This window comes from Globicephala melas, chromosome 8 (assembly GCF_963455315.2).
Source record: "Globicephala melas chromosome 8, mGloMel1.2, whole genome shotgun sequence".
NCBI lineage: Eukaryota > Metazoa > Chordata > Mammalia > Artiodactyla > Delphinidae > Globicephala > Globicephala melas.
The window spans coordinates 46,779,764-46,801,341 of NC_083321.1; the positions used below are offsets into that span (position 1 = coordinate 46,779,764).

The window sequence follows — 21,578 nt, forward strand, 5'->3', positions numbered from 1 at the left end:
AACAGTTACAGATTGTGGTAAAAAACTGAGAAGGAAATGACCAGGGAGTCGTTTAAATAAGGAAATAAAGAGATCAAGGCTGGCCTCTCTGAGATGGTATTTAAGCTGAAGCCCCCAAATGAGAAGGAGCCAGGCACATGAAGACACAAGGAAGGGTGTTCTGGGAAGAGGGAAACAGCAGGTGCAAAGGCCCTGAGGTAGAAGGGAGGTCTGGAGTGTAGCTGAAGCACGTTGGGGGTGGAGGGGCAGAGGCCAGACCACATAAGGATACCCTGGGCTTCATGAAGAGTGTGGATGGTATTCCCAGCCCACTGGAAGATAAGGAAGGGTTTCAAGCTGAGCAGTGACCTGACCTACTTTGTTTTGAAAGATTTCTCCAGCTGCTGTTTGAAGCTGGATTGTAGATCCTAAACAAGGAGCTGGTGGGGTGCTTAGCTGATAGTGCCGTGAGAGATAGTGGTGGCTCTGGAAACGGAGAGAAGCAGGTGGGACGGGGTGGGGACCAAGCAGGGAAGAGGGGATGAGGATGATGGAAGATCTGAAGAGGACTCTGAGTTTCTGGCCTGAGCACCCGGCTGGATGATGGTGTCAGGCCTGTGAGGGGAAGCCTGGGTAAGGGTACAGGTTTCGGGGGAGGAGATCTAGAGGGCTATTTTGGATCTGTTGCTTTCTAGATGTGTCTGGGGCTTTACAGAGACAACCTGAGGATGAGAAGAGAAGGCCTACACCCGTGCCGGAGGAGCACACGTCGCAGATAACTATGCAGTTAACGTAGGCGTCATTCCCTGTGACAAACTCCAAAGAGCACATGCAGCTTCTGATGTTTCAAAGCGCCCCTCAGATTCTGTTTGCAGCTGCTCCCGTGTCTCTCGGTACATTGTCCAGGTCCCCTTCAAGTTATCGGCTGGGTCCCCTAAAGCCGTTGCCCAACAGCAGGCTGTGCTGGGTTCGGCTTCCCTCAGCAAGGAAGACCCGTGAGGTACGTGTGGAAACTCCTCAGCCCCTCCATCTCTCCACACTGGAAGGTCCCCGCGGGCTTAGGCATCTGGACCCACCATTCCTCAGGATGTTTGTCTCTGCTAGAACCTGCTGCAGAAATGCCTGCTGCATAGGAAATGGGTCCTCTGGGGGGATACTGGGGACCAGAGGCCCATCCTTCCCTGATTTGTCCCTGTAAGGTGTGTTTCAGAGCTGCCTTCTTTTGGCAGGGCCCAGTTTGGGTCCAAGAAGAAGTTCACTTACCCCATTGCTTAGGGAAAAAAATGACACGATGCTGCCTCTAGAGAGAGCAGGAAGGGGGTGGGGCATTTCCTGGCCAGCGGCCTGGGTCCAAAGCCCTGCTTGGCCACTCACAGGATGCCCCTGGGCCGGTTGTGTGATTTCCCTGACCTCAGGGTCATGATGAGAGAGAGCGTTAGCGAGTATAAGGCATTTGGCCCGCAGTAGGCATTCGGTGCGAGGTGTTGGCATGTGGTCAAACGCCGCAGTTGTCTGGGGATGGGACTGGACAGTGCTTTCCGTCGGCCTCTACTGTGGTGATCTGCGGAGACCAGGAGGAACTTGGCACTTCAGAGACCGCAAGCGTTTGCTGGACCCCCTTTCAATTTCTTACCTCCAGCTCCCCCCACACCCTCCCCCCTCCCCTCATTCACACAGAGCCCCTGGCCGTTGACGGAGGCTCCCCGACTCTGTGGCTCTGGGTCTGGAGCCACCAGCTCTCCCCTCACAGCCCAGCTCTCCCCAGTGAGGCTTCTTCATCTCTGTCAAGGCTGCGATGCAAACATCTCTGCTCTGCCTCTGCATGGCCTTCCTGCTCCCCTCCCAGCCCCTGTGCTGTCTTTGTCCTTAGATTCTGGTCTGTGTCCCCTTTTCTGGCCCTGCCAGAAGCCCTTTCAAGATCCCACAGCAGCAGGAGCTTCTGAAGGAACAACAGGTGAGAAGCAGTAGCCTGTGACCCACCAGAGCCTGGAGACAGTTGCACTGCCTGTCATTCCTCCTGGTCTCAGTCCAGGCCCTGCTCTAAGCTTGCCCCCCTGAATGCCGCCCTAGCATCACCTGTGTCCGGGCTGCACCGATGCTGCCCCAGCAAACCTTCTTCACCTGGGCTGTTCAGGGAGGCCACGGGGTGTGTTCTGGGTGAGAAACGGAACTCTGGATTCTGGCAGGCCAGGGCTCCAATCCTCCCCCTGCCACCTGTCAGCTGTGTGACCTCGGGTAATGGCCTGAACCTCTCTGGGCCTCTGCCGAGTGCGGTAATCATTTAGTGCCTCAGGGTTAAAATGAGGATTCACTGAGACAACAGATGTAGTGAACGGCGGGTAAATGGTGGGCTTTATGAAGAGGCATATAAAGTCTTGACGGAGACTGAGGGGTCTCCTTAGGTTTTTGGTGTTGCTGAGGTATCATATATATGCAGTAAAAGGCACAAGTCTCAAATGTTCAGTTCAGTGACGTTTTCTGTTATGTATGCACCCATTTAAACACCACCCAGATCAAGATAAAGGACATATCCAGGACCTCAGCAGGCTTCCCCACACCTCCTGCCAGGTGATGATACACCCCATTATTCTGACATTGATCACCATGAATCGGTTTTCTGTTTGGGAATTACATATAAATAGGATGATACAGTATCTACCTTTCTGTGTCTGGCTTCTCTTGTTCCACATTATACTGTCTGATTAATGCACATTGTGGTGTGTACTGACGATTCATTCTTTATCATTGCTGTGTACTATTCTATTGTATGACCATAGCATAGTTTATTATCCATTTTACTGTTGATGGACATCTGTGTAGTTTTCAGTTTGGGGCTATTATGACGAAAACTGCTACAAACATCGTCGTACATCTCTTTTGGTGGATGTAAGCTCTCATTTCTGTTGGGCGCGTACCTAGGAAGAGAATTGGGGGGGGGCCATCAGATGTGCATAAATTTTCTTAGTTGATTGTTTTTAAGCTACTGTGTCCAACATCGTTATAAGTATTTCATGTCCATTATCTAATTCAGTCCTCCAAATAATCCTTTAAAGTAGTCTGTTCTCATTTAGCAGGTGAGTATATTGAGGCAGAGCTGGGGAGTGATGGAGTCAGAATTCCAGCTGAGGCCATCTTGTCTGCAGGGACCACCGTCAGTGTGTACCTGCCTGCCTCTTCTCTCGGAGCCCCTTGAGGGGCACCATCCCCCCGCCGCGCTGACCGCCATCCCGGGAGCCAAGCCCCCGAACACCTAGGGGAGTTGGAGGCCACAGGAACCCCACTTCCCTCCCTCATCAAATCCAATGAGCAGCTACCAGCGAGGGGTTGTGCAGAGAGGCGGTAATGAGCGTGCTCTAGGTGGCTGTAGCCGTGCGCTTCAACAGTTGTTCTCGTTGGCTTTTGATTCCAAATGAGTAGGAAATGCTATTAGTTCAGGCCTCGCCTGGTGTGTGGCAAGGCCCTGGGATAGGAGTGCAGTGAGACGAGAAATTGTGGAGATAAAACTGGTGTGAAATGGAGGCCTTCGCACGAGGCTGGATGTGTCCATGCGAAATGAAGTTACTTCTGAGAAAACGAGATTTAAAGAAATTCTGCAAAATTAGATTACACTTTCAAATTTCCTTATTAAACAGGATTGACGCTGAGGAGGGGCCGCTGGCTGGCTCTGTTTGGGATCCTACTCTGCAGTTCCAGGCCCGGGTGTGGGCCCCGCGATGGGTACAAGCACCTTGCAGGTGGCAGGGACCCAGACCCTACCCCTCCAGCAGCTGACATGGGTGTGACAATTTTGGGACTGATCACTTCTGGATAATTTCCCCTGCTTTGCCTGGGTCCGTGTGGGCGAAACCTCAGGGCTTGCGCTCCTCCCTTTCCTGGGGCAAGTGGAATTAAAAACAGAGCACCAGTCTTCTCATTCGTGGGTTTTGTTCAAATCAGAGCTTGGTTTATAGCTACGATCCACTTTTTGGAAGGGTAGTTTTTTAAAAGGCCGTAAGTGTGCATGTGACGGCTCAGGCGTATGTGTGTGTATATTTTTATGTGACACCCATGCGTGCGTGTCCTTGGATGCAGGGGTCTGTCTTTTCATGCAACTTACTGAGCACCTACCGTATGCTGGCGCTGTGCTGGAGCCTGGAATAAAGCTGTTCTGGGGAGAATAAGCAGACACAGTCCCGCCTCTCGTGGACCTTGTACGCATGTGTGTGATGACACGTATGTGTGAAAGTATGTGTGCGGCTGTGTATGTTTGCACGTGTGACCTACATGTGCATACCTTCTGTGTCTCCTAACCTCTGTGATGTCTTCCTCCCCGGTCTACTAGCATCTCAAGGTAAGCAGCGCACCACCTGGCATCAGAGCAGTTTAGTCCAGTCCTCGGACCCTGAAGACAGGCTGCCGGGGTTCAAATCCCAGCTCTGTCTCATTCTGTGTGACCCATGACAAGTCACAACCTTTCTTGTGCCTTAGTTTTCCCACTGTTAAAATGGGAATAGGTTTCATCTGGAAGGGTATTTGCTGGTTCCTGTGATGAAAGAGGTGCATTTAATGCAAGGTCTTATCCTACATACGCCTGAGGACATCCTTAGAAGTACAAGCTAGAAGCATTCCCACTGTGCAGCTGGGGAGACAGACAGGCCTTGAGAGCCACAGTGATTTATCCAGGATCAAGAACAGGGCTCCACACAGGAGGCCGGACAGGAGCTGATCCATGGAGCCCCTGCTCTATCTGCCTGCAGGAGGGGCAGGTGCCCCACACCAGCAGCGGAGCCTAGGACAGGCTCAGGGGGGAAAACGTGTCAACGGTAGACAGGAATGGGGCCTGCATGGTACCCGTCTCATAAAGCAGTTGTGAGCTGAGCACTGCTCAGTGTTCAGTCAGTGATGTCTCCCTGCAGAATGCCCTTAGCCCCCAGAAGAGTCCAGCCCAGGCTCCCTGCCTGTCCCCCAGTGTGAGAAAAGGAAGCCCCAGCACTGTGCTGGGCAGCTGTGTTTTGCTGTGTGGGCATGGATTTGGAACAGTACTGAGGCATGTGGAGAGACGATGAGAAATCCCAAGCCTGCACCTGCCCGTGCCCCAGGCCTCCCAGGGCACACAGAGGGACCTGCCCTGAACTGTCGCCCCCTGAGCTGCCACAGCCCCCTTCTCCTCTGACTGTCCCTGAAGCAGCCTGTGGGACAGATGGGGCTGACCTCCTGCACACATTTGCAGAGGCCACTAGACTATCCTTTGGGTAAGGCTGGACCCTAACCAGTGCCTGTGTGACTTGAACCATGGTTGCACATTCAAATCGGGTAATATCCTTCAAATGTGCCCATCACTGTTGTAGCAGCCTGAGATGGAGCTGTGACTAAGGTCATCCTTCCCCATGTGCTGAATGGGGTGACACCAATCAGAGCTAACTTTTGACCGCCAGGTTCGGTTAGTCCTGAGCACTTCACACGTATTAGCTCCTGGATCCCTCATGGAAACTCTATGAGGGCTATTCTCATATTCATTTTATAACAGAGAGGTACAGAGGAGTTAAGGTCATATAGTCAAAGGTGTCAGATAAACCCAAACTGAAGGAAACTCCATAATAACTGGCCCGTACTCTTCAAAAATGCTAGTGTCTTGAAACACAAAGAAAGGCTTAGGAATTCTTCCAGATTTAAGTAGACTGAACTTGACAGCTGAACGAAACGCGTGATCCAGACTTTTATTTTGCTATAAAAGATATTGGGGGAACTGATGAAATCTGAACGGATAGATAATAGTATTAGATCAATGATAATTTCCTGGTTTGGATCATTGTACTGGAGTTCCGTGAGAGAATGTCCTTGCTCTCAGGAAATCAAACCAAAGTATTTATGGGTATAGGGGCTTCATGTCTGAAACCAACTCTCAGATGAGTCAGGAAAAGAATTATAGGAAGGGAGGGAGGTAGATGGATAGATAAACAGAGAAGGTTAAAGCAAGTATGGCAACATGTTCATATTTAGAGAATCAGGGTAAAGGAATTCTTTCTATTCTTGCAAAATCTGGAAGTTTGAAATGTCAAGATAAAAAGTTAAAAGAGCGAAAAAACAAGTGTCAGAACAGGAAAGGCATCCCAGGGTGCATGTTAACAATACACCAGTTCCTGTTTGTTGGTCCCAGCTGGCTGCCGGACCCTGTGCTGTGGCTTCCTCTGCAGAACCTTATTCTACCCTCACTATAGTCTGGTGGAAGGAGACTAGTATGGCCCCATTTCACAGATGACCGTTGGAAAGGTAAAGGGGTTTGTGCCAAGCCCTCCAGCTACTTGGGACAGTTCCCAGATTGGAAAGTAGGTTCTCTGAGTTCAAAGTCTGTGCTCTTAGCCTCAACTCCACTGCTGACTCTGACCTTTGGGGAAGAGTGGGACAGGCAGGACAAGGCATTTCTTCCTGGAGCAATGGCGGAGGGAAGGCTCTAGGGCAGAAGCAAATGAGATCCATTTGCAGGGTGGAAAGGGATATTATTCCTGGGATTCTATAGGGAGCAGAGCCAGCAGTGCCATGCAGGGGGTGCTGACACGTGGGAGGGGGCCTCGAATGCCAGGTAGAGTTCCCAGTGGTGGCCACGGTGGCTTCCAGCAGGAGAGCCACAGGGCACGACCTGACATGGGGCTGGATGGGGTGGGCATTCTGTGGAGGAGGACCTGCCTCAGAGGAGCTCACTGTGAGCAGAGGAAGTGCTGCACAGCCGGGCTCAGTGTGCTGTCCAAACTGGAGGCACGGGTGGGACCGGGAGCCGGTGGCCTTGGCACCTTAGAGAAGTCCCATCTGAGGGACACGCTGTCCTGGGATAGGTGGGCAGGAGTTGCTGAGGACTTGGGTCTGGCCTGGCAGACCACTCTCGAGGATGCGGGAAGAGCTGAATGACCTCTGGCAGTGCCTCCCGGTCACCGGGACTGTCTGGCTTTTCCCCAGATTAAAGAGCTGAGGGTAAGTGTCTGGCAGCCGGATGAGTCAGACTGGGAGGCTGCCTCCTTCCACCATCAGCCCGCCCAGGGGAGAGGCGGGGTAGGAGTCTGGCCCATCTCCTCGCAAATGTCGTCCCCCTCACACCCTGAGATTTGGGGGAACACATGGGCTGAGTGAACTGGTTTATTTTGCTGGGTCCCGTGTGTTGCGTCTGAGCATGAGCCCAGACGCGCAGGCAGGGGCAAGCATCGTCCATTGTAAAATGTCAGTGTTTTCATGAGTGAGTAGTAATTACTGGGTAATGCTTTAAAACCTTTCCTGAAGGAGCGCGAAGCTGTTTTTTTCTAAAGTCGGGAGTACATTAAAAGGATTACCATGTAGATTTGATTTTTAGATAACACTAAAATGGATCCCAAATGGACTTCAGCAAAGGGATGCTATCTCCTTAATGGAAAGTGCATGGCCCGAGGCTCAGCTCCCAGAGCCGGGCAGGGGAAGGAGGGAGGGAAGAGGTGTCTGCAGGGCCGACAGGCAGGCTGGGTGGGAGCTGGGGAGGCAGGACAGGAAGGGAGAACCCAGACCCTCTGGGGAACATCTTGCTCTATTTGGGAGAAGGAGATTATAGATGCCCCCCTTAAAGGCCCTTCACCTTTCCAGGAGTGTTTTCAAGTCTCCTGGACTAGCCCAATGAGGGCAAACAGTGTGGGTGCTTGGTAAAAAAGGGAGGGGTGAGTCAGACTTCTCCCAGGACCTCAGCCTTCCCAGGCGAAGAAAGCTCATGGTCCCCAGATGCTCTGGGACCTCCTCAGCCAGGCTGGGCCTGGTGTTCCGTGTCTCAGTGGACATCAGACACTGGCAGAAGCCATGTGGCTTCTTAAAGAACCCAGGACCCAGGAAGCAGAGTCCAGCACCCTAAAGCAGTGTATTCAGGCCTTACAGAGCACTTGCTGTATGCCAGGCGGGGGACCTGGGACAGCGTGTGGCTTTGCTCCCCGCATCCTCCCTGCATCCTCTAGGTGCTCGGTCCCACTGGTGATGGAATTACCGGCTACCATGTGGTCCACAGCCCTGCAGGCTCAGCCTCTCTAGGAGCCAGGCCAGGCGGAAGATGGAGCAGGACAGACGCTCCTAGTGCTGGGATCCCCCTTCATTTGGGGGCATAACTTAGTGGGCCAGATGTATCCCCTGAGTAATGATGTTCCAGCCACTCACCCCCCTCCCAGTGATACCACAAGTATAGAGCCCTGGGAGGGCTCAGGGCTGCTGGGAAGGGAGCCAGGCCTGCTGCTAGCCCTGGGGAGCAAGGGGAAAATTAGCCGTGAGGGGACTAGAGAGAGGCTTGGTCTGGGGTTTTCCAAGCTGGAATGTATATGCATAGCTATGCTGGCTGGGCGCGCCTTCCACAGGCCCCAGGGACAGTAGTTTTACCCTGGGAGCCCCCAGACCTTTCCATATCCAGCTCTTTGAACCGCTCCCCCATTTGATCCCTGTAGGCCAGGCCTAGGAAGGAGCGTCTCAGGCCCCCCTTAGCTCTCGGGTGGGCCTGCTCCCCAGTGGCCTCTCTGGGCTCCCCTGAGCTCTGTGACCGGGCTGGCCCCTGTCAGAGGAGACACAGGCGGGCCTGAGCCCCCTCACTCTCTCAGACCAATTAACCTGTAGAGCTGCATTAAGGAAATTAGGCAGCAAACTCCCCAGCTAGCAGATGGGCCCCGCGGGCACTGGAGGAGGGAGGATGCGCTGCCTCCTTCCTGCCCTCACCTGTCCTGCTGCTCCCGGGTGCTGGGGGGCCGCCCCCTCTCCAAGAGAAGTCTGAGGAGGCAGCGAGGCTGAGACAGAGCATAGGAGGGAGGAAGAACCCCAGAGGCCAGCTTGATCAGTGGCTTACACTAGCTCTTTGGACTGTCTGGGCCTCAGTTCCCCCATGTGTAGAATGAGAGCATTTGCCTGTATGAACTCTGGGGGCCCCTCTCACCTGACCTCTGTGGATTCTGAGACTGAGGTTCTTTGGAAGCTGGTTCTCTCCTGGAGCCTGAGGAAGGGTCACAACCCAGAAGAGGGAAGGGAAAGGAAGCAGCTCTGACTCCGGGCTGGGGGCAGTGAGGGGGAGGGAGGGAGAGGAGGAATGCCAGGGAACAGGAGCTGAACCCAGAGCCCTGAAGAGTGCAGGAGTCCTGTGGAGACCTTGGGCCCAGGGGGAGGGAGTCTTCGGGGGCTTGCTGGAAAACGAGGAGGCAGGAGGGCGTGGGCTGTTCCCCCCAGCAGTGACCCCTTAACCCATCTGAGCCCTTGTGAGGGTCAATTAGACTTAGACAAGTGCAAGGCAACCCCACCATCCAGCTGGGCTCTGAGACTCTCCGCACTTCCCTCCAAGCCTAGTCTTCACCACGCTCGAGCCTCAGGACTCCACATGGATGTCCAGGTTCCCAGACAACATCTGTCCCCACCTCCTTCTCAACTGCCCCTCCCTATGGCCTCAGGGCCGGGGGCTAGGAGCCTGTGCCTCTGTGCACACACATGCCCACGCCTGCACACCTTGCCTGTGTGCACGGGGTATGCGTGAGTGTACATGCTTGCCTGGTGGGAGGTCTGCCCCTCCCTCCGGTCAAGGCTATGCTGAGATTCCTGTCTTTTGTACTTACCACTTCCTTGTATGTCGGGAAGCTCATATGGGCCCTGGGAGAGGGCCAGTGTCTCCAAGATTCTTATCCTGGTAGGATGAGCAAGGATGCTGGGTCACCGGTGCTCCCCTTCCTCAGGCTAGGGCAGGTAGGAAGTTTGAATCTAGCTAGAAACATTCCTGAGGAAAGTGTCAACTAGGCCAGGCCCAGCTACCTCCCCAAGCATTGACCAGGAGTTCCAGAGCTCCTGCTGCCCCCTGGGAGTATCACAGGGGCATCTCACTTTCTTCTTTTTTTTTATTTTTTAAATTTTATTTATTTTTGGCTGCATTGGGTCTTCGTTGCTGCGTGCGGGCTTTCTCTAGTCGCAGCGAGCAGGGGCTACTCTTCGTTGCGCTGCGTAGGCTTCTCATTACGGTGGCTTCTCTTGTTGTAGAGCACCGGCTCTAGGCACGCGGGCTTCAGTAGTTGCGGCGTGGGGGCTCAGTAGTTGCGGCGTGGGGGCTCAGTAGTTGTGGCTCGCAGGCTCTAGAGTGCAGGCTCAGCAGTTGTGGCGCACGGGCTCAGTTGCTCCGCGGCATGTGGGATCTTCCCGGACCAGGTATTGAACCCGTGTCCCCTGCATTGGCAGGCGGATTCTTAACCACTGCGCCACCGGGGAAGCCCTCACTTTCTTCTTGACGCCTCCGTAATCAAGAGGCTGTAGCCTGACGTGTTAGGTTAAAATGGTCAAGCACACAGCAGTGTGAGGAAGTCTTGAGGTGGCAAAAAGATCTGGGGGTTCTAGTGGACCCCAAGCCCGAGATTCCATTCTCAGGGCTGCCGAAAGAGCCAATGGATGGTGGCTGCATGAGGAGACCTACCGTGGATCCCACGGCACAGGGGGCAGTGGCTGGAAGGAGAGGAACAACTCAGGAGGCGGACCTGAGGACTAGCTGTGTGCCCTGCAGCAGAGCAGATGCGGGGCTCCCGCAGCTTCTGGAGGACCTTCACAGGGCAGGGGAGGAGGCCGTGCCATGCAGGCCACCCAGGGCGGGACCCAGGCCCAGGGGAGGCAGCTGCTGGGGAGACAGGGAGGGCTCCTGGAAGGGGGCAGCAGAGAGAAGCAGAGGGATGTACCCTGAGGTGGGAGCCGCAGGGCCCACCATGTCCATCTGTCTGTCCATCCGCAGGTATGCCGATGCTCTCCGTCCAGCCCAAAGGGAAGCAGAAGGGCTGCGCGGGCTGCAACCGCAAGATCAAAGACCGCTACCTGCTGAAGGCGCTGGACAAGTACTGGCACGAGGACTGCCTCAAGTGCGCCTGCTGTGACTGCCGCCTGGGCGAGGTGGGCTCCACGCTCTACACCAAGGCCAACCTCATCCTGTGCCGGCGCGACTACCTGAGGTGGGCGGCCTCCCACCCCATCCGCCCCCCAGCCCTTCTGCTCAGAAAGCCCCATCCTCCAAGGCTGGCACCGCTCTGCCCTGCTCTAGCCCCAGCATCCTGCCTGCACTCATCCCCGCCCCTGCCCTGCCCCTTGGACTCAGTGCCCAGCACGGGTCCTGGGCGGGCACATCTGTTACCATTGGGCACCCAAGAGAAGCTTCCCGAGGGCACCGGTGTGGCTCTGGCCCTGCCTTTGCCAGGTGCTTTTGACCCACCCCGTCCCTGAAATCTGGGAAGGGAGGCCCTGGAGGGGCTTCCAGGAGCAGGTGGGGAAGCTCTGACTTCCCTGGGCCCCTCTGGCCTGACGGTCTCCTTCTCAATCTCCCCAGGGCCCAGCTCCCTATCTTCCAGGTGGGCCCTGGGATTAAACACCCCCACGCCTGGGGAGCCTGGTAGGTAGCCAGACCCTAGAAGAGCTGCTGATGCTGGAACTTAAAGACCTGGGTTTGAACTAGTCCTGAACCTCTTCCCCCACCTCAGGTTACCCCTCTGTGAATGGTGAAAAGACTACCGCTTCCCCTCCTGGCATTCCTCAGAGCTCTGACCCACCCTCCTCCACAACCTGGATCCTGTTCCCCGGGGCTCCTCCTCCCCAGTTAACCCTCCCTCAGGCCATCTATGACATCAGCAAGGCTGGAAGGAGGCCACAAAGCAGGGGCCTGGCTGAGACCCAACATCTGCATTTGGCTCCCATGCAGGCTGCTGGGTGGCGGCAGGGCCTTGCGGGGAAGGAAGGCCCATCGCATTAATTAGTAGGTCACGGCCAGGCTTCTTGGGGCTCCCTCTGCTCAGGACTGGGCATGTCGGGGGGTGGGGGGGGGAGGGCGGGGTCATCAGCAGAGGCTCCCCTATTTCCCCGAAGAGCCTAAGATTTACCTGCCTGCACCTTCTCTTTTAACTTCTGCCTTTGCAGGAGTATTTTTTTTTTTTAAGTGGTGCTATAAACCAGGATGTGTGACTCAGTGCTCCTGACTGGGGCTGGAGGAGAGATGCTGAGGCCAGGAGGAGGGGTTAAGTATGCTTCTGGGGACTCACCCCTCGGCAACCTGGAAGGGGTCTCCGGGTCTGGAGGTTTAGGACATCACCTGGGGGCTGAACCTACCAGGTTGAGGGGAGGTGACAGACCATCTGACGAGTCCACAGGACCTGGAGAGGGACGACCACAGTACAGGATGGGCTCATCTACAGAGCTGATGCGCCCCCAAGCATCCTGGGCCCTGCCAGCTACCGGAGCCTGAAGGTATTCTCCCGGATGCTGGCAGAGGCTCAGGAATGACTTCGGGGACTGGTGGGCCAGTGGGCCGGGGTGGACGTGGGTGCGGGGCTTCCTTGAGCTGCTCAGCCCCTGAGAATGGCTGTCCAGAGCCTGCCTCTCTGCAGTCACTTCTCATTGGACTGGTGGCCAGAAAGACCCCTCTTGGCAAGCAGATGCTGTTGGCCCGGCCTTTGTCTGCCTTAATCTGAGCCACCAGGCAGCTCAGGCTGATGAATAATGGAGCCAAGCTCATCTGCAGGCGCCCGCGCTTGAGCTGGACAAATCAGGGATTAGAGGGCCTCCCGCCCGCCTCTCAGCCCCCTTGCCTCACTTGGGGCTTGCGCTGCCAGTCTGCAGAGCAGAGGCCTGGCTGGCTCAGACCCCTGGAACATTCAGCCAAGGACTGGCCTACATGGGGAAGGAGTGAGTTCCCCGTCCTTAGAGCTTTGCAACCAGCAGCTAAGAGGAGGGGTGCCTGCCCCAAAGAGGCGTTGTGCCAGTTGGCCTTGGAACTTCCTTTTGGCATCAGTCCTGTTTTAGAAGCACCTTTGAACAGGATCATCTAGTCCAGCCTTCCCATTTTAAAGAAGGATAAACTGAGGTTCAAGAAAAGGGAGTTAGGGCTTCCCTGGTGGCGCAGTGGTTGAGAGTCCGCCTGCCGATGCAGGGGACACAGGTTCGTGCCCCAGTCCGGGAGGATCCCACATGCCGCGGAGTGGCTGGGCCCGTGAGCCATGGCTGCTGAGCCTGCGCGTCCGGAGCCTGTGCTCCACAACGGGAGAGGCCACGACAGTGAGAGGCCCGCGTACCGCAAAAAAAAAAAAAAAAAGGGAGTTAGGCAAGTCACACCATGAGTTGGTAGCAGAAAGACCACCCCATAGGGTTGTTGTCAAGATTAAATGAGTTGATCTTTGGAGAGTCCTTAGAACAGTGCCTGGCACATAGCAAACGCTACATAGGCATTAACTAAAGGGGCTGTGACTGAGAGGTTACGGTTTTCACAACAAGCTTGTGAAGAATGCATTATGGTCCCCATTTTACGGTTGAAATAAATGAGGCTCAGAGAGACTCGGTAACTTGCCTGAGGACACACAGCCCATGATCAGCAGACTGTCTCTAAATTCAGGCTTGTGTGAGTCTGGAGTCCTTGCTCAGGGCCCAGCCCAGTGTTCTTCCGGTGACCTCAGGTGCTTGAGGGACCCCAGTGGAAGCCTGGGAGGGGGCATTGTCAGTGAAGCCGGGGGACGGGCAGTGTCAGCCAACACCTGGGTCCCCAGAGTCTCCTTCCTGGGTGAATGCGCCAATTTCTCTGAAGCCTTCTCTCTTAGCAGAATCTAGACACTGTCACCTGTGCTCCTTCCCTCTTGCCCAGGCCCACCTGCTGAACCAGGGGGAGGGCAGGTGGGGCCCTGGATGGAGGCAACTCCCCTGCCCCCCACACCACCCCAACAGGTGCCTGAGCCCTTTGCACCCTTCCCTCTGCAGGCTCTTTGGCACCACAGGAAACTGCGCTGCCTGCAGCAAGCTGATTCCAGCCTTCGAGATGGTGATGCGGGCCCGGGACAATGTATATCACCTCGACTGCTTCGCCTGCCAGCTCTGCAACCAGAGGTGAGTGCTGGCCCGTAACAAACCCAACACACTCAGCAGACCCCAGCCGACACCTGCTGCCACAGACCAGGAGTGCCATGGAGGCATGCATGCAAATGCGGGTTCTGTGTGTGCATGTTGTTGTGAGCATGTATGTTCATGCGTGTGTTTTATGTACACCTGAGCCCTGTAGCCAAATGTGTGCCCTCCGATACCGCACGTACATGTTTGTGGAGTACAAGCTCTGTGCAAATGTAATGGACGGGGCCATGCATGAGCTGTGTGCAGTGTGTGTAGTGTCCATGCATTTATTTTTTTTATATATTTATTATTTATTTTTGGCTGCATTGGGTCTTCATTGCTGCGCACAGGCTTTCTCTAGTTGTGGCGAGTGGGGGCTCTTCGTTGCGGTGCGTGGGCTTCTCATTGTGGTGGCTTCTTTTCGTTGCAGAGCCCTGGCTCTAGGCACATGGGCTTCAGTGGTTGTGGCATGTGGGCTCAGTAGTTGTGGCTTGCGGGCTCTAGAGTGCAGACTCAGTAGTTGCGGCACACAGGCTTAGTTGCTCCGCGGCATATGGGATCTTCCCGGACCAGGGCTCGAACCCGTGTCCCCTGCATTGGCAGGTGGATTCTTAACCACTGCGCCACCAGAGGAGTCCCATGCATGTATTGTGCATGCATGTTTTAAACGTGTGCACACAAGGGTTCTGGATGCATGTCCTGTGCCGTGTGTGTGTGCTACATGCAGGAGCACGCATGGACATTCCAGCGAAAAAGGGTTCCCAGACCTGGAGGGTGAAATCCCCTTGGGGAACGGTCACTCATTTCTGTGATTCTGGTTCCAGCCCAGCCTTGTTTCTGGTCTTTTGGCCCCTACTTTGTGCCCCAAGCCCCATGGGAGACCCTAGGGACCTAAGGAGCCAGAGCGCTTCAACCCTGGCTGGGGGCCAGGCCCCAGAAGGCAGGCCCTTTTCTCAGGAGCCCCCAGGTGAGGAAGGAGTTCATACAAGTGTTCCCAGAGAGTGAGGTCCAGAGGGACCTGCAGGGAGTACTGGTTTGGCTGGGGCTCTGCCCAGACCTACTGCCGGAAGGGCTCGGTGAAGTTGCAGCGCCACCTGGTGGTTGAAGTGGGATCTGCTGGGACTGAGCCTGTGACCCTGGGGTCCCACTACAGGCCTCAGACACCCTGGGCACGTCTTTGTGGGAAGGGCTGAGTCCTCCAGCGCTTGAGGAGGACCGAGAGGGGCAGAGAGGCAAAGCAGGGCCTTCTTTGGGTTCGAGGGAAGATGATGGGACAGCGTCACCTCCTCCTGGAAGAATGTTCCTGGAAACCCACAGATCCTGTTTAGAGGAAGAGTGCCCTTCCCTGAGCCGTTTCCTTAAGCTGGGGAGGGGAACAGAGGGTTGGAAAAGCCAGCCGTTTTATCCCTTCCTCATGCTCCGTCTCTGCCTCTCTCCTTCCCTCTCCTCCGTTGGTCTTCTCCTATTTCTTTGTTCCTCCTCCCTTTCTCCCTCTCTGGCACTGAGGTACATTATTTCTACACCTGCCCTCCGACCCCAGCCCCGCTTCCACCTCCACAGGAGCTCTGACTATGTGGAAGGGCTGTGGCCCGGGCTTATCTGTGTGTCTTACGCCCCAGGCTGCAGGGCCTGGCCAAGAGACTTTCAGGGATCCCCTCTGGAAAGCTCGAGGAGCAGGCTCCCCGGGACCTCACTTCCCACACATCCACTTCCTGGGCCGGGCGGGGTCCTGTCTGGAGCCGTCACCGTCCACTGGGACCCCTCCATGGCCTCTCTCTCCTGCTTGGATTTTCCAGATTTTGTGTGGGAGACAAATTCTTCCTGAAGAACAACATGATCTTGTGTCAGATGGACTATGAGGAGGGGCAACTCAATGGCACCTTTGAGCCCCAGGTTCAGTGACGCCCGGCGCCTGGCCGCCCGGCCCGTCCGTCTGCCCGCCCGCCTGCCCATCCGCCCGGCTGGCCAGCCGCTCTCCTGCCGATTACAGCTCCTCTGTCCTCGATGGGAGGAAGGGCCCTTCCTCCAGCGCCGCCCGTCTGTGTGTGACCCCTCCTGGGGCCAGGCTGGGCCTGTACAGTCTGTCTTCTGTATATAAATGGGAACATTTATTTTATGAGAAATGTAATGCGATTTTATTACTGGCGTGGATTAAACTTATGAATGTTTCCGGGGAGGTTATTCTGCATTGATCACATGACTGACACAGACCTGGGGCCCCTCCCCTTGGCTTGGGAGTAAAACAAGACCTCCCCTTGGTCCTTGGTGGTGGGGGGGGGGTGCCTGGGGCTCTAGTGTATGCCGTTGCCGGCAGGGTGGCTCCAGGTGGGCTTTGGCGGGAACAAGCTGGAGGGGAGGGGACAACCCCAAGCACCCCCTGAGCCAGAAGGTGGGGCTAGGGTGTCCTCCCCCTCCCCTGGCAGAGCATATATCCTGGCCCCCGAGATGAAAACCTCCCTTCCCTGGGCTCCTGTGTTACATCCACCATTGAAACCCCCCAGACTGCCCAGACAGGGACCCAGCTCTGGTCTGCCTCCATGGTAGGACCCCAAATCCTGAGCTCCCTGCTGTGGGAGCACCATTCTTAAACCCCTCTTAACCTTCATGGGGACGGACAGCATTTGCTGTCTCTTCCTTACAGCCTGGGCCCAACCTGGGGCCTGCCTTTCTGCTCCCCTGGATGAGTGAGAACAATTCTGTTTCCCTGTTAACTCAGCCCATGCAGGCGGGAGGTTTTCGATCATTCCGTCGGCAAATCTGTCTGTCTCAGCCCTGCGCTGCAAGTACCAGACACAGGGATGAATCATGGACTGGACACAGTCCGTGCCCTTGAGGAGAAGGGGGAAAGCCAGGAAAACAAACAGAGCACATCAAGGTGAGGACGAACACCACACCACGGGGAGACCTGGGATAGGCTGGTTCCCTCCAGCAGACATGGGACCATGTGTGACGACTGCAGAGTCAGACAAGTCGACAGACACACAGTCAGACACATACGTGTACTGGCAAGCAGGAGAGATGGACACACAAGTAGATGGATGTGTAGGCAGAGATAGGTAGGGACAGACAGAACGCCGGCAGGTACTCAGGCTGGAAGGCAGCCAGACATCCAGCGGCTGAGCTAGGCTCACCCCGGGGCAGCAGGGATGCTGTCTTGGTCGTGGCTGAACCCGTAGTGCCGAGCACATAGCCTGGAACTGAAAAGGTATCACTGAACAGTATTAAAAAGAGAGGCTCCTTGGGTCCAAAACCTGAACAGAGAAGGCTATATGGACAGGCTCCCCTGACCATCAGGCCACTCACTCCTCCTTCCCCAGGGACGGTTTTTATCCTGGCCACAGACCAGAGCCCAGATGGAGTCAGCCTACAGCCTCATCCTCTGCCTGCTCCTGGGCAGGGAACTGGCTGCCTGGGCGAAGCGGGGATGCGCTGCCATCTCACGTCACCTGCCCCCGGGCCTGCTCCTCCACTTGAGTGAAGCGGGAGGATGGCTGAGCTCTTATGGGCGCTTGGAGGAGGCTACGTCTCCAAGATACGGTTTTGTGGCCAGTGGCCCAGTCCGTGGGAAGGGATCTTTAGGGCCAAGGATCTTGGGGTAGGAGTTCTCTACTTTGGGGCTTCCACTTTCTATGAAGGAGCCACACCCATGTACGTGAGAGAAAAGAGAGGCTGCAGTGGGTATATTTGAGTGAGTCTGGTGGGTATATTTGAGTGGGTCTGGTGAGACCAGGGAGCTGTCGTCTGTGTGTGACCATGTGAGATTGTGAATGGGTTTGAGCACATGAGCTTGAGGCTGGAGTCTGTAATGAGGGCTTTTTTTCTCGCTCAACATGAACATTATTTCCCTGGACTGTAGCAGAGCCCTCGATGCCAGACCCTCCCTGGGCCCTTATGTCTAGGTTGGCTGTGCCCACCCCAAGGACCCAAGTCCTAACTTCGGAGTCTGCTGCAGATAAAGTTGTAACAAGTTAATTACATGGTTATCGAGAGATAACGGAGCCACTCGAATGCAGTTTCTGGGCAATTACAATTGTTTCCAACAGAGTTACCATATTGCAGCCATGAAATAACATGTCATTTTGCAGTAATTATGTAATTAACTTGTCTCACACTGTAGGTTGCACAACAATTAATTCGCTCACAATGAGATTGACTCAAAGTCAGGCAGCCGGGCTTTGAAAGCCCCCAGGAGCAGAGCTGGCCTTCTAAGATGACCCCAGCCCCACTCTGCTTGCCCCATACCTGGACAGGGTGCTTCCTCAGCCTAACATGGCATGGAACGTTCCAAGTTCAGCATCATGGCTCCACTTACTGCTGCCTCACCATCCTCATCCAGGAAATGGGGATGATCTGTGTCCTGGGACAGCCGCAAGGCTGAGATCTACACTGTGAAGTGCTGTGCTTACGTGAGCTGGGGTCACCATCCTGGATATCGTGAGGTCCTGAGTAGGAAACCCTTTGCACAGGAAGACCCATAGCAGTCCACAGCTGCCCCCAGGAAGAGGCCACACAGGCGTTGCCTCGGCAGGTGTAGAACCAATGGTAGGGGGGAGGGGAGAGAGCCAGAGAGGAGACCAATCTCTCTCTGTAGCAGGGCAACCAAGCTGGGGCTGGAATGGCTACTGGGGGCCAGGGATTATGCATCTGGAGAGGATTTGCAACCCCCAGAGGAAACCCAGGAAAAGCCTGACCTCCCCAGCCACTGTGTATGAGAAACTTGTTTAAGTGTAGGGCATGAATGGTCCTGACCTGGTTCTCCTTGAGGCCGTAGCTCACCACAGAGGATTGAAGTTGAGGACGCCAGGGAGCACTGAACGTGAACCATTAGAGGCTGTGGCAGCTCAAGCCTCAGCCTGGGGCTTGTGGGTAGTGGGGATGTGGAAAGCCTTGCACTAGCTATGCACAAGTCCCCTCCATCCCCAGCCGGCCCCTGGGACCCCATCTCCCCACCTGCTTTCCTCAGTGCCCTGGTGTCAGAGATACTCTAACAAGGGGCCTGGGACCCATGGAACATGACACCTGCTTATGCCCCCGCTCCTTGGTCTGAAGCTGGACCACATCGTCTGTGTTTGGAAAGGAGTGGGATTCTAACCTTGACACTGCTGCAGGGCCCATCCTGGAATCTCGTATGGGTCCTCTTCTCCTGGGCCTGGTCCCAGAAACCATGCCCCATATCATGAGACATGTAGGAGCCACGGGTGGAATCCACGTGAAATTCCTGCCTGGGAAGTCTCACCTCTACATGGAGGTAACTGCTCTCGCCCTTAAAGCTGTCAGAGATAGTCAAGGCCAGACTAAACCTGGCACTGAGTGATCTCCAGCACCACCCATCTGCGGGTGCTGCCACCAGGTGAGGGTAGGTTAAGGGAAGATGCTTTGTAGCTGTGACTGTGCGTCACTCTTGGTGAAAGTTCCAGTGAGAGAATTCTGTCAGTCTGCAAGTCAGTATTTAGCTCTATGTTACCTCCCAAACTATAATTAGCTAAAAATGAATGAATAAAGATGAGCTGATACGAAGGTAAGTTGGTCCAGAAAAATACTTGATCAAGATTGGTTTATCATGAAAAAATGATCAGATGACCCAAACACACACACACACACACACACACACACACACACACACACACGTGCACGCGCCCACACACACACATACACACGTGCGTGCGTGCGCGCAGGCACACACACAGCTAAAATCCAGAAAAGAGTGCTGGTTCATCAGCACCTCATGAGCAAACCTCATCTCTGCTCCTGGCCCCTGGGGAAGACTCTCATACTGCTTTAACCCAGCAAAGGTAGCAACCTCCTACCCCCAGACACGAGGTTGAAGGGTGTCCAGATCTCTTCAGACTCTTGGTACCTCCAGAGTAGATTGTTCCTGAACTCCCTCCTGTTGGGGCCATTTTCCGTCACCCAGCAATAGCCCCTCCAACCAGTGGGTCTGCCCACAACCTAGCGACACCTCTCTGTTTCTGCTGCCATGTTGAGCCCTGAGGCTCCAGTGAGGCCACACTCACCCACTCTCCCCTCGGGGCTGGGTCCAGTGCTCACATGATAAGTTTCACATCAAACTTCTTTCCACCATGTGGTTTTTCCCTTTCACCACCTTCACCCCCTTCTTGGATCAGGGGACATCCCTTGCTGGGGCTCCTTCCACCTGGGTTAGACCCTCATGACCCTCGCTAGGGGCTCAGGGCCGCACCTAGGAAGGGGAACGCCATTGCTGCTCAAGGCATTCATCAGGGGTGCAGGGCAGAGGTGAGAGGCACTTTACTATGAAACTGCTGTAGCAGGAAGAGGGAGAAGCTGGGCCAGGCCTCAGAAAGGAGGGAGAGAAATTAGCTTTTAAAACCTATTTCCAGTGGGGGAAATAACACCTGGATTCAAATATTCTGGACTCTACAAAATGGTTTTTATTCTGGGTCAGCATCCGTCTTTCTGAGAATTGATGGAAACCCTCTGTGCTGCTGGGTTCCCCAAAACACTGGTTTCTCCCTCTCTCCAGACCCCAGTCTGCACACCTACCCAAGGCTTCCAGTAGGTGCTGCCTAGACCCCGATTCTCTGAACTCACATGCTCGGAGCCCAAGACAAGCAGCCCAGTCCCAAGTCTATCCCACTGGCACTGGGTTTGGCAGAGATTATGGCCTTTGAAGGGAAAGCGTGAGTCCCTCGGGGGCTCAGGTGCCCTTTGGCTGCCTGTGGCACCCAGGTTGGAGGTCTGCATCCCCCCATTCCCCTGCCTTCTTTGCAGGCACAACCAGATTCCAGAGGAGAGCTGGGCCAGGGGCTCTTCCCTCAGCTTGACTTACAGACTCACACCTCCTGGGTCTGCTCTGTGAGCAGTGGGAAGCCCTGTGGTGGCCAGAGTTCCCTATAGTTCTGGACGGCAGGTACACTGTTGTCTTCCAGAGTCTGAGGTACTAAAGGGACTGAGGCAGTTCCCAGGCCACACCTCTCGTTCTGCCTGGTCTCCTGCTGCACTTGGGGACCACGGGAGCTCTCCCCACAGGGGGCCAAAGGCTTCCCCCAAATGACCCAGGTTCCCCTTCTCCCACCTCCCTCCCCATCTGCCAGCACAGATCAGGGACCACTTACCTGAGACAGAGGAACACAGAGACAGGGAGAGGTGAGGGAGGGAATGAGAGGCGGGGAAGGGAGGGAGGAAAGGAGAGAGTGAGGAAAGGGAGGAGAAAGGGGACGTGGGAGAGATGAGACAGAGGGCAGGAGAGAAGGGAGAGAGAGTGGGCAAAGAGTCTGGGAAGAATCTTCTAACTGCAGGGAAGGCGTGGGGTGAGGGCAACCATGGTGGCAAAGGGCAGTGTGGCATGGTGGTGGGCAGTGTGGCATGGTGGTGGCATGTGGCTCAGGGGCCAGATTACGTGGGTTCTGATCATAGCTCCTCTGCGTGGCAGCTGTACAGCCTTGGGCAGCTTACCTACTCCCATCTTACAGATGAGGAGTTTTCTTGTCCTTACAAGCGGCGTGTTGATGGTACCTACTTCTCAGGGCTGCCTTGAACATTAGCTGAGTCGTCACATGGACAGCACATACTCACAACTGCGACTGGCTCATGGTAAACAACAGAACATGTAGTTACTGCTGGAACATTCACTATATACAGCCAGGTCTAGGTCCACTTGTTCTGAGGCCTGGGACCCTCCCACAGGAGGCCTGGGCTCCCCACAGCAGCCTCTAACTGCACCCCACAGGCTGTTCCTGGGCATCGGTGTGTGCTTTCTGGAAAGGGCACTGCACCCTGGGAAC

At 55.3% G+C, this 21,578-nt stretch overlaps 1 protein-coding gene across 4 annotated transcripts in view; it reads left to right on the plus strand.

The window, feature by feature from the left end:
• LMO1 (LIM domain only 1) overlaps positions 1–15,983 on the plus strand; it is a 56,082-nt gene extending 40,099 nt beyond the window's left edge. For all 4 annotated transcript variants that reach the window (XM_030831314.3, XM_030831310.2, XM_030831312.2 and 1 more), the window contains 3 exons: positions 10,694–10,907; positions 13,690–13,815; positions 15,612–15,983. In XM_030831314.3, coding sequence (XP_030687174.1) covers positions 10,696–10,907; positions 13,690–13,815; positions 15,612–15,717 — 444 coding nt within the window. In that variant the 5' untranslated portion in view covers positions 10,694–10,695 and the 3' untranslated portion in view covers positions 15,718–15,983. The remainder of the gene's footprint in view (positions 1–10,693; positions 10,908–13,689; positions 13,816–15,611) is intronic.
• The last annotated feature ends 5,595 nt before the right edge of the window (positions 15,984–21,578 follow it).